A 13,341-nucleotide genomic window follows, 5' to 3' on the forward strand; every position below is an offset into this window, starting at 1 on the left:
ATTTGAAAAATCTAAAAGCTAATCTTAGAACTCTGTTCTGTTGTATTTGAATCTTGTTTTTAATTATGTTTGAACGGTTGAAGGTGATTTAGCACCCACATTTTAAGTAAAGTTTAATAAGCGTTTGAGGTTTACATCCTTTGTTACTTTCTGCGATGATGTTTAAGTGAGCAGTTCGCTTACTTACGGATTTGTTTATGCTCTGCCCATGTGAGTCGAGTGTCCAAAGTAATATCGAGAAACTTGGCTGATTGGCTTATTTTTATTTCATTGTTATTGAGCTTAATTTTAACATTTTTAAAATGTTTATTGAGGCTACGCCGAAAAATGACATCTGTTGTTTTAAGAGGGTTTATAATTACCCTCCTATTACCATCTGATAATGGTATCTAGAGATTTTTGTATTCTAGTGGCAACTATGAGGGGGCTTCGCGAAGTGCTCCAAACAGCAGTATCATCTGCATACTGTGAAAAGAATCTGTATGGTAGATTCGGGAAAGGTATGTTACTGAAAAAGAGAATGTAAAGTAGTGGTGACAGGATATTGAATGTTTTGGATATAATACTGTTAACTTTAACAGCAGCTGTTTTGTCTCTAAGATATTCATCTAAGGATTGTAACATTAACTTTCATTTTGAGTAACCGATACCTGAGGACATTAAGCCACACAGAGTCGAATGCTCTCGAGGAAAACAGTAATGGTCGTTTGATTATTTATTATTAAAAGCTCTGAAGATGGACTCTGTTAATCCTCTAAGGTAATCTATTGTTTCTCTGCTTTTACGAAAGAAGTTTTGTATGTGAAGTATGATATTATTGTTTTCACATGTGGGGTATGATATTATTGTTTTCACATGTGGGGTATGATATTATTGTTTTCACATGTGGGTATGATATTATTGTTTTCACATGTGGGGTATGATATTATTGTTTTCACATATGAGGTATGATATTATTGTTTTCACATGTGGGGTATGATATTATTGTTTTCACATGTGGGGTATGATATTATTGTTTTCACATGTGGGGTATGGTATTATTGTTTTCACATGTGTGGTATGATATTATTGTTTTCACATGTGTGGTATGATATTATTGTTTTCACATGTGTGGTATGATATTATTGTTTTCACATGTGGGGTATGATATTATTGTTTTCACATGTGGGATATGATATTATTGTTTTCACATGTGGGATATGATATTATTGTTTTCACATGTGGGGTATGATATTATTGTTTTCACATGTGGGGTATGATATTATTGTTTTCACATGTGGGATATGATATTATTGTTTTCACATGTGGGATATGATATTATTGTTTTCACATGTGGGGTATGATATTATTGTTTTCACATGTGGGGTATGATATTATTGTTTTCACATGTGGGGTATGATATTATTGTTTTCACATGTGTGGTATGATATTATTGTTTTCACATGTGGGGTATGATATTATTGTTTTCACATGTGGGGTATGATATTATTGTTTTCACATGTGGGGTATGGTATTATTGTTTTCACATGTGTGGTATGATATTATTGTTTTCACATGTGGGGTATGATATTATTGTTTTCACATGTGGGGTATGATATTGTTTTCACATGTGGGGTATGATATTATTGTTTTCACATGTGTGGTATGATATTATTGTTTTCACATGTGTGGTATGATATTATTGTTTTCACATGTGGGGTATGATATTATTGTTTTCACATGTGGGGTATGATATTATTGTTTTCACATGTGAGGTATGATATTATTGTTTTCACAGTATAATATAAATCTGTTAGTGATAATTCGTTACAAGAGTTTACCCAAGCAGCCAAGAAGACTAATAGGTCTAAAGTTGTCCTGATTTGAGTTATTAGTGTTAGCTTTCGGTATTATGGTGATTATTGTTTTTCTCCAAGAAACTGGATGGCAGCCTGATAGAAAAGACAAATTTATTAAGTTTTGGAGGTGAAATAGGAGGTTACGTGATGCGTTTTTGAAAATAATGTTGCGAATACCGTCATGTCCTGGAGCTGAGTTTTTTAGTGATTAGATGTTTACCTTGATTTCACCTATGGAAATGTTTCTATTGAACTAGTTACGATCGGGCTGTTATGTTTGTGCGTTTATGTTTACTGGAAATTTCGTACCTAGGATTGGACGCAGTGTGATTGTCTACCTCTTGTTTGAGTTGTACATTAAAGTAGGAACAGTCAGTGTTTGAAAAGGAAACTTCGTAGTGTTTGATTAATAGGTCTGCTTTGTTGATGTCTGTTTTGGATGTGATGTAGCTGTATTTGATATGGTGAAATAGCTTGTTGTTTTTGCCATTTGTTAAATATTTGACTTTTTTCCAAAATTCTTTAGGATTATTACGGTTGATGTCTAAATATTTACAGAAAAGTAACCAGTTATAATTCTTGAGTATATTTTTCTTTTATTTAGGGCGTGAATTGTGTTAATTTGTGGTTTAAGTGACGTGTCTCGTGGATTCATGAAATTTCTTCTCAGACATCCTTGTTCTAGACGCATAGAATCTTTGATCTGTTTATTATAATAGTTCCCAATTCGGTAGTTACGGTGGAGTTTAGCCTGTACATAGGTTAGTAAAAGTATATGGTAAAACCCTTTAGGCTATAAAAATCTCACGTACTAATTAAATGAGTTTAAATAGTACGTACTCTACGTATACATGTAAGATGTGTTAGTGAGTTTAAATAGTACGTACTCTACGTATACATGTAAGATGTGTTAATGAGTTTAAATAGTACGTACTCTACGTATACATGTAAGATGTGTTAGTGAGTTTAAATAGTACGTACTCTACGTATACATGTAAGATGTGTTAGTGAGTTTAAATAGTACGTACTCTACGTATACATGTAAGATGTGTTAATGAATTTAAATAGTACGTACTCTACGTATACATGTAAGATGTGTTAATGAATTTAAATAGTACGTACTCTACGTATACATGTAAGATGTGTTAATGAATTTAAATAGTACGTACTCTACGTATACATGTAAGATGTGTTAATGAATTTAAATAGTACGTACTCTACGTATACATGTAAGATGTGTTAATGAGTTTAAATAGTACGTACTCTACGTATACATGTAAGATGTGTTAATGAATTTAAATAGTACATACTCTACGTATACATGTAAGATGTGTTAATGAATTTAAATAGTACGTACTCTACGTATACATGTAAGATGTGTTAATGAATTTAAATAGTACGTACTCTACGTATACATGTAAGATGTGTTAATGAGTTTAAATAGTACATACTCTACGTATACATGTAAGATGTGTTAATGAATTTAAATAGTACGTACTCTACGTATACATGTAAGATGTGTTAATGAATTTAAATAGTACGTACTCTACGTATACATGTAAGATGTGTTAGTGAGTTTAAATAGTACGTACTCTACGTATACATGTAAGATGTGTTAATGAATTTAAATAGTACGTACTCTACGTATACATGTAAGATGTGTTAATGAATTTAAATAGTACGTACTCTACGTATACATGTAAGATGTGTTAGTGAATTTAAATAGGTACGTACTCTACGTATACATGTAAGATGTGTTAATGAATTTAAATAGTACGCACCTACGCATACATGTAAGATGTGTTAATGAATTTAAATAGTACGTTACTCTACGTATACATGTAAGATGTGTTAGTGAATTTAAATAGTACGTACTCTACGTATACATGTAAGATGTGTTAATGAATTTAAATAGTACGTACTCTACGTATACATGTAAGATGTGTTAGTGAATTTAAATAGTACGTACTCTACGTATACATGTAAGATGTGTTAGTGAGTTTAAATAGTACGTACTCTACGTATACATGTAAGATGTGTTAATGAATTTAAATAGTACGTACTCTACGTATACATGTAAGATGTGTTAATGAATTTAAATAGTACATACTCTACGTATACATGTAAGATGTGTTAATGAATTTAAATAGTACGTACTCTACGTATACATGTAAGATGTGTTAATGAATTTAAATAGTACGTACTCTACGTATACATGTAAGATGTGTTAGTGAGTTTAAATAGTACGTACTCTACGTATACATGTAAGATGTGTTAATGAATTTAAATAGTACGTACTCTACGTATACATGTAAGATGTATTAGTGAGTTTAAATAGTACGTACTCTACGTATACATGTAAGATGTGTTAATGAGTTTAAATAGTACGTACTCTACGTATACATGTAAGATGTGTTAGTGAGTTTAAATAGTACGTACTCTACGTATACATGTAAGATGTGTTAATGAATTTAAATAGTACATACTCTACGTATACACATAAGATATATTAGTGAGTTTAAATAGCTGCTTACTTGTATCGATGTTCTCTTCTAAATATGCATCAGATGTTCCACCCAAAAAGACAAGTAAGGAGTAACATTTGTGAACCTTGTATAATATAAACCATTACTGGAACAGAATTCATAATCAACAGTTTTAACGTTATCTCAAAGAACAAGACATTTGTTTCTTTACGTAATGAAACAGAAAAGTCTGTCGTTCAACATTTTAATCTTTCTCTTAAAACTAACATGTGACACTGTTTTTCCTTCACTGGACATGCAAGTATATCAGTGTTGAAAAAAATTAGTTAGTGTTAAAATGATGCCCGTACATTTTACTCACTTTAATGAGACTATAATGTCTCAAATACTCTACAAACTACTCACAAAAGGTAATTATCGATTCCGAGTGACGAGGCTCGAATTAGTGAATCAAAACGCCAGTTTGAGAAAGGGTATATGACTAGGTGGACAGATGTAATATGTATAATTCAGTATATGACTAGGTGGACAGATGTAATATGTATAATTCAGTATATGACTAGGTGGACAGATGTAATATGTATAATTCAGTATATGACTAGGTGGACAGATGTAATATGTATAATTCAGTATATGACTAGGTGGACAGATGTAATATGTATAATTCAGTATATGACTAGGTGGACAGATGTAATATGCATAATTCAGTATGTGACTAGGTGGACAGATGTAATATGTATAATTCAGTATATGACTAGGTGGACAGATGTAATATGTATAATTCAGTATATGACTCGGTGGACAGATGTAATATGTATAATTCAGTATATGACTAGGTGGACAGATGTAATATGTATAATTCAGTATATGACTAGGTGGACAGATGTAATATGTATAATTCAGTATATGACTAGGTGGACAGATGTAATATGTATAATTCAGTATATGACTAGGTGGACAGATGTAATATGTATAATTCAGTATGTGACTAGGTGGACAGATGTAATATGTATAATTCAGTATATGACTAGGTGGACAGATGTAATATGTATAATTCAGTATATGACTAGGTGGACAGATGTAATATGTATAATTCAGTATATGACTAGGTGAACAGATGTAATATGTATAATTCAGTATATGACTAGGTGGACAGATGTAATATGTATAATTCAGTATATGACTAGGTGGACAGATGTAATATGTATAATTCACAAGATGTTAGAGAGAAATTTCCCAGTGTACAAACTGCAGGACTACTTTAGAGAAAAATTAGATGGGACATTTTACGGATTTTAATTGAAACGTGTTTTCAACTTCTCTAACGATGTCTATGCTGTGACTAAATATTTTGTGAAAAACCAAAATATAAAAAGAGCATTTAATTAAGTGAAAACGATATACAGATAAATTTAATAGCTGGATCTCTTAAACCGATCTGAATCGAATGCTATCATATTTTATTGTATAAAATTATTTAATTCATTATTTGGAATGGATCAGTTGTATATAAAATTACCTAGCAATCTTTCTATGAACTTCTTCCTACAATTCTCTGACGAATTACATTGCACACACCTTCTACAGGGCTTGAAAAAAAGTGGCCTTAGCAGATATAAAGTATCTGCAAAATATACTTGATGGAATGGGATGACCCACATTCTTTTCTGATTCTGAAACTCGCAATAAAATAATTCATATCTGACTAGGTCATTAAAAAGAGTCTGAACATTTACTTAGAATAATATATCACTTAGAAGAATTGCTTCATAAATCTAGCAGAGATCCTGTATTTAGTTGTGATTCGTTCACCATAAAAGTGACTGTGAATGTGAAAGATGGAACCTCCATATTATTTGGTGATGTATCATCTTTCATACTTGGATTTGATAACAATTATTTGCTACCAGAGTCACCCATAGCTCCACATATTAATATCCACAGTGGATTTTATTCACTCCCTGTTTACTCACATATTAACTTAGTGTTGCTAGTTATGTGCATGTGCCACTATTATATATCATCCAAACTAAAGGATAGACGGTCAATCCCACTATTCGTTGGTAAAAGAGTAGCCCAAGAGTTGGCGGTGGGTGGTGATGACTAGCTGCCTTCCCTTTAGTCTTACACTACTAAATTAGGGACGGCTAGCACAGATAGCCCTCGAGTAGCTTTGTGCGAAATTCAAAAACAAACAAACCAAACTAAAGGTAATAACGGAGACATGATCACTTAAATGTTCATAAATCCTCAATTTTAAACAAATTTTCAGACTATTGAGATTGATATAAAGGATCACATAAATCGACCTCTTCTATCTAGACACAGGAAAGACATCGTAAGACATCACTTCCATCGTATGCCATACCTTTTCTGAAGAAAGGCGCATTAACCTTAACAAATTAAAATATAAAGTCAGGCATAAATTTAGCATCAGATGACATACAAGAAAAATCTCCTGCTAATGCTAATAAATATCCTGCTAATGCTGATAAACGATAAGCAAAAGAAGGAGCTCGAGACATTCAACAGATTGTTCCACCTAATCAGTAGAAGAAGTAAAAAGTCCCATGTTTGGAATAATTAAAACTGTGAGATAAGTAGTCATTTCCCTAATACACCATGAAACATTGTGTTAATGCACAAAATCTAAATTAGACCTATTTTCTTTCCCTATAGTTGTTGTTCTTTTGAATTAAATACAAAGCTACACAACGGGCTAGCTGTGCTCTGCCCACCACGGGTATCGAAACCCGCTTTTTAGCGTTGTAAGTTCGCAGACATACCACTGAACAACTGCGGTGCTTCTCTCCCTAATCGATGAAGGTCAGTGAACAAAATATTATCCTTTATCACGAATAACTGATAAAGAACCTGCTGAGTTAAGGGGATGAATACCGAGATCTGGCACAATCATATCTTCAGGTAAAAGCAAACATTGATAAACTTGATGGAACCGTTATACATACATATACATAACAAAGGATGAAGAAAGGTTTGCGCCAGTTAATGTTTCTTCGTTCTATATTTTCTAAAGTCGATGTACACCTGAATGACAAACATATTTCACTATTCACTATCTCACAATCTTTGTGCCTCTAAGCCGTGTGTAGAAGACTTACTGAGTTATAATGGAGAAGCTAAGATAAGTCATTTAATATTGTCTATGTGAATAAAAGACATGTGTGATAGTTTAGTTTATATCAGATTTAATGATTGGGAGAACGACACATAAATGCACGTGGTGGTCCAACAGTGAAAACTATCAGTCCTCTACACTTTGATATTTGTTTGCAGAACAAATTCTTCTTGAATGGCATAAGTTTAAAACTTTGTCACATGCGAAGTAAAGATATATGTTGTATTATGTCAAGTGATGAATCTTGTTGTATTATGTCAAGTGATGAATCTTATTTTTACGTTCTTCTAAAAAAGTATATTCAGTTCTTCCGTCGCACGTTAAATCCTTTCAGAAAACAGCGGCTAAATATCCTTCAAAATATTTAGTTTAATTTGTGTTCAGTTACTCAGAAAAACTTACAAACATCTATATAATGCATTTTTATAGGAAATGTTGATAACAGTGCACTTAGCGGACCTTGGAAAAAAAACATGTACAATATCAAATATGAAATATGAATTTCGTGGCAATCAATGTAAATATATATAAAAAAGGATCCTATTCGACATTTAAAATCAGATTTTGCTCCAGACGTGTAGGATATAAGGTATGGAACATTATTTAGTGGAACAGGAAAACAGTTATAAATTAAAGGATTGACATGATGAATACTCTAGAAGATGTAGATTTTTTATCTTTCACTCAACCTCTCTGCTGAAGATTCAAAATTTAACTTGATAAAATAGGGAAATTTACAGATATAAACACGTTTCAGTAGTGTATCTCAGAACGGCTGGTATGGGTATAAACACTATTATTGATAAGTGCAGAACAACGTTTTGACCTTCCTAGGTTATCTTCTGATTTTTATTTCAAGTGGGTTTGTCGTCATCAAGGACGTTTTAGTAATGTCTTACTCAACACTATTACATATGGTTAATTTCAGTCCACTTTAGAACTTGATCAATCTAAAAATATCATAACTGATATGTTAAAACATATGAAACTATTTCGAGTTTATTTGAAAAGTTTATGAAAGTTTATTCGAGTTCAAGCAAGATTTGCGTCCGAGAAAGAAACTTGGAGGTGTTTTTTCAAGTAATCCACTACCTGACCATGTTGACAAACAGTAAAACATCGTAAACTTGAATCTACTTTTGTCAAATTGAGAAATAAGTATATTTTGATACTTTAAGTTTGCATCCACATAACCTCAACATTAGAAGACCCATCAAACAGGACTATCAAACATGGATCTATAATGAATATTATTGTAAAAATGTGCGAAAACGCAAATTCTTAAAGCAAATAAATTCTCATACGAATATTTATGACATGACTGTTCATAGCTTTGTGGTCCGGCATGGCAAGGTGGGTTAAGACGATCGACTCGTAATATGAGGGTCGCAGGTTCGAATCCCCCGTCACACTAAACATGCTCGCCCTTTCATCCGTGGGGGCGTTATAATTCGAGGTCAATCCCACTATTTCTTGGTAAAAGTAGCCCAAGGGTTGACGGTGGGAGGTGATGACTAGCTTCCTTCCCTCTAGTCTTACACTGCTAAATTAGGGACGGCTAGCGCATATAAGCCTCGTGTAGCTTTACGCGAAATTCAAAAACAAACAAATGTGACAGATAACTGCAGTATTTTTATTCAGAAGACAGGTTAAAGAAACACGAAGAATAGTGTAAGACAATGAAGCTATTATAACTGAAATTCAACTATAAAATTAAAAAAAAAATAACAATTCAATTACAGATATTTGTGTTATATATGTTGATTTTTAATACTTCAATACGAAGTATGATACCTGTTTTCCAGATCCGTCTTGGAATTATACAATAGTTAATAAAAACATGAAACTTTAATTTTTTTTTAATTTTTTCAAGTATGTCAATGGACATTATTAAAATCCTGGTGTTTTTAGAAAGCCAAGTGAACAAACTTAATTTATGGAAATGCTTCATTTTTAAAAAATAAAAAGTATATATAATGATATTAAGAGAACTGATAATGTAACTGAACAACAGTAGAGAAATTCAGAAATAATGATATTTTTCATATCCGTGATAAGCCAACAGGTGTTGGAAAAAACAAGTTTCTGACCATGATCATTTAACTGGAAAATATAAAGGACAGTTTTAATAGTTGTAATCTGTCATACAGAAATCCTTGAATCATTTCAATATTTAATTATAACATGAGTAGATAAGATAGCCATCAGTTTATCAAAGATTTAGGTTGAGATAAAAAGAAATTGATCTAATTTCAAAAAATGAAAACAAAAGTATTTTATTTAATTAGAAAAAAAAATGTAAACTGGAGTGAAGGTTCGTATATTCGTTTACGTTCAAGGCTAGAACTTTAGACAGATGTTCAAATAATCTCAGAAAAGAACAGTTCAAAAACGCAAAGCAGCACTTTTCAGAAGGTAAGCTCTATCTTAAAATAAAAAAGTAATGTATCATTATGATTATATGTTTTTGTTTTATAAATGTAATGAAACACAAGTCTTACTAAAAATAAAATTTTACGTATATTGAACGAATGTGATGTTTCGAATGAAAATTGTTTACCTGCACGAAAGGTTTAAAAAGAGTGTAAGATACATAACATTCTGATATTTATGTAATGACTGATGTTTTGTTAGTAACAGATATTTTCATAAACAGAAAAGTGTCTTTGAAAACGTATATATTATTCCCTGTTTGGTATTACAGAACATTTGGTTTATCATGAGATGCAATGTTAAAAATGACTGATGTTTAAACAAAATGTCTAATTGATTACGATAAGATCTTAATGCTTGAGAAAGGAATTTGTGGAAGTACATCATAGACTTGTAATAGATGACGTAAAACTAGAAATAAATACATGAAAGATTATGAGCGCAATAACAAAAATTGTTTTTTTTTATTTATATTTTTATACAAGTTAGTAATTGAAAAGTTCGGTTCCCCGTGGTAGACAAAACAAATAGCCCGATATGACTTTATTTAAAAACAAAGTAATATTGGAAGAACGTACTTATTCTGTTAACTCAAATTAGAAGTTAAACAAACATATTTGGATCACTTTTTCCTCCTTTCTTCCATGCGGATCCGTAAACCATTTTTGGATCTCAGGACCATCTCCATTTTGATGTTAAGTTTATCTCGCTGATCCAAAGACGTGATATTAAAATGCCTAACAATGGTGGCAAGCATTACCTTTTCCTCAATGAAAGCAAATTTTTGACCTAAAATTAAATATAAGATAAAAGAATGTTAGGTATAATGATTAAACAATATGAGATAAAAACAAATCGCATAGTAAAAGCAATTTATACAAACAACATAGATAACTGCTGACTTAAAACTTAAAGTCTCCTTATAATAGTTATGACAGAAATCCAGGTTTCCATCTGACCCTGAAATAATGCAGCTCTGTTTTAACTCGTATTTCTTTTAAGTAGCAAAAGGTATTGTTAACCCACGAGTTGATTTCATGTCAGATCTATTATTTCAGGCGACTTCAATTTTATCATCGATATTTTGTTGAAATGATTGGTTAAATAAGGTACGTGCAACATACGCACTTTTTCCTGTCAGTGTACAGACCTTAAATCCAATGAACGACATTTAGTTATCATAAATAGGCATAAAATATAAATTATATAAAATGTGGTTTACCTCAAGTACTAAATAATTTATTTTTCGTCTAGTTTACATCCACACACATACCAATGAGTTTTATTGAGCTTCATATCAAATCTACATTACGATTTTAAAACGTACATTGCACGTACTGTTTAAACTGGTGTATTAAAATATATTCAGCATAATTCGGTGCTATATAAAAAAATTATATCCTAAATATTAAAACTACTGATGAATGGATAAAATGTTTTCAAGTATGAAATATAAAACGTTTGAATACAGATTATGAATGGTATTACTCTGTAACGTATAATTTTATTTGTATATCTTAAAAGTCCCCAATATAAAATAATTAAAACGTTATTTTAATAGAACACTTATTATATACGAAAATATGTATGTGTAATAACTGAATTTCGTGTGTTTATTTTCATAATATGTAAAATAAAAAAGTTATATTATAGTGTCATAAATTAAGCTTTATTATTTAAATTGTAATCCTAACGGTAGGTGGCCCCTTAGCACGCGAAGAGCTCATACCTATACAACTTCTTGGACCAGCGGAAAACGGGGTGTACGCAAAGGGGTGTCGACCAACACATTTCTCTGGTAGGAAACGTTCAGGATCAAATTTCTCTGGATTTGGAAATACTTCTTCATTTCGATGTAACATATACGTAAAAATTATGCAGGTCGTTCCCTTTGGAAGTATGTAGCCATCTAGTGAACAGAAATAACAAGTAATAAAAGTTTGATCTAACACAAGTTATGTATACTAATTCGTAATTTAGAATACTACATAATCACCTAGTGATATCAAGTAATGACTGGTATTAATAAAATTTTATATCATTAAGCCTAAATCAAATGATGAAGGTACATCAGAACTCGCAGCGAAAGGTCAAAGAGCATCGTTTAAGTGAGCTAGAAATTAAATATCATTTTCACTGAAACAAGGATACTTGATTTACTTAGACTCACATTCTCTTAGTTAATGGGATATAAGAAAATTTAGTATTGAGTATTAATTTTAGTTAAAAAAAACTTTAAGATCATAGACGTTGTGTTTTTACTTGAAACAAAGGATCTATTTCAACTTAATCTTTCCTTCCCGTTGGCTTTCCTTGAGTGGATAAAACCATTTATAGAACAGGGAATATTATCTTCTTAATTTTGTTTGTTTTGAATTTCGCGCAAAACAACACAAGGGCTAATTTTGTAGTGTAAGACTAGAGGGAAGGCAGCTAGTCATCACTACCCACTGCGAACTCTTGGGCTACTCTTCTACCAACGAATAGTGGGATTGACCGTTACATTATAACGCACCCACGGCTGAAAGGTCGAGCATGTTTGCTGCGACGGGGTTTCGAACCCGCGACCCTCATATTACGAGCCGAACGCCTCAACCCACCTTACCTATCTTCTTAAGATTCGGCCATTAGTGATAAGGTTGACTGCAGTTTGCAGTCAAGGTAACTTAAGATTTACGTTACACTCTACGGTTATTTATTCTGCTTACAAATTGGAAAGTCTGTATCGTTTTATCTATCTATCTATATATAGTACTAGTCATACATGTATAAAACATTAATTGTAATCACCTATCTTGATCAACCATTCAATCTTGATGAATCGGTAATGGACAGAATTATAAACTGAAAGATTATTAAATATAATTAATGATAAGTTAAACTATTTTCCAAGTGATAACTCCTTCAGTCTTTCATATTCTACCTTGCCATCACTAGCAAAACAAACTAATTTGGTAAGAAGGAGGCATATAAATGCTTTTGCTTAAAGTCAATCATAAATCTGTTTTTGGTAAAAATCAAACAGCCTTAAATTTATCTTTTCCTTTCCACTTATTTGTTCGGGTCCATTTACCAAATTTTACTCAGTGCTGATATTCGTGATGGCAAATCGAATACGACTTTTTACGAAAAAAAAATATATACAATTCATACATACTACATAAGAAACATATATATAGTTGTCAGAGCAAACCTGTATTTGTATTTAACATATAACGTAGCACAGTTTTCTCTTCAGTAAATTCAGCAGTAATTCTTTTACAGTGAAGAGATAATAGTAAAATTTTGTTCAGTTTAACTGTTTACAGTTTAAAAGTCGCTTATCAAAAGTATATTTTTACATACCAAGTTTTTGGTATAAAAGGTTATCTGAAAGTTTTTGTTTAAACTTAATAGTCTTCAGCTATTGTGTATCATAACGTAATGCTTTATCTTATAATCAGAA

The 13,341-nt window shown here is 31.6% G+C and overlaps 1 protein-coding gene and 1 long non-coding RNA gene across 2 annotated transcripts in view; one reads left to right on the top strand and one right to left on the bottom strand.

The window, feature by feature from the left end:
- LOC143234076 (uncharacterized) overlaps positions 1 to 11,717 on the top strand; it is a 28,529-nt gene extending 16,812 nt beyond the window's left edge. The window contains exons 2-3 of the long non-coding RNA XR_013018507.1: positions 9,752 to 9,878; positions 11,596 to 11,717. This is a non-coding gene — a long non-coding RNA (uncharacterized LOC143234076). The remainder of the gene's footprint in view (positions 1 to 9,751; positions 9,879 to 11,595) is intronic.
- LOC143234075 (cytochrome P450 4c3-like) overlaps positions 10,333 to 13,341 on the bottom strand; it is a 51,783-nt gene continuing 48,774 nt past the window's right edge. The window contains exons 10-11 of the mRNA XM_076471123.1: positions 11,626 to 11,805; positions 10,333 to 10,685 (exon numbers count right to left, since the gene is read on the bottom strand). Of these exons, the coding sequence (XP_076327238.1) occupies positions 10,519 to 10,685; positions 11,626 to 11,805 (347 nt within the window). The 3' untranslated portion in view covers positions 10,333 to 10,518. The remainder of the gene's footprint in view (positions 10,686 to 11,625; positions 11,806 to 13,341) is intronic.

Source organism: Tachypleus tridentatus, chromosome 12, assembly GCF_004210375.1.
Source record: "Tachypleus tridentatus isolate NWPU-2018 chromosome 12, ASM421037v1, whole genome shotgun sequence".
In the NCBI taxonomy this organism is placed as follows: Eukaryota; Metazoa; Arthropoda; class Merostomata; order Xiphosura; family Limulidae; genus Tachypleus; species Tachypleus tridentatus.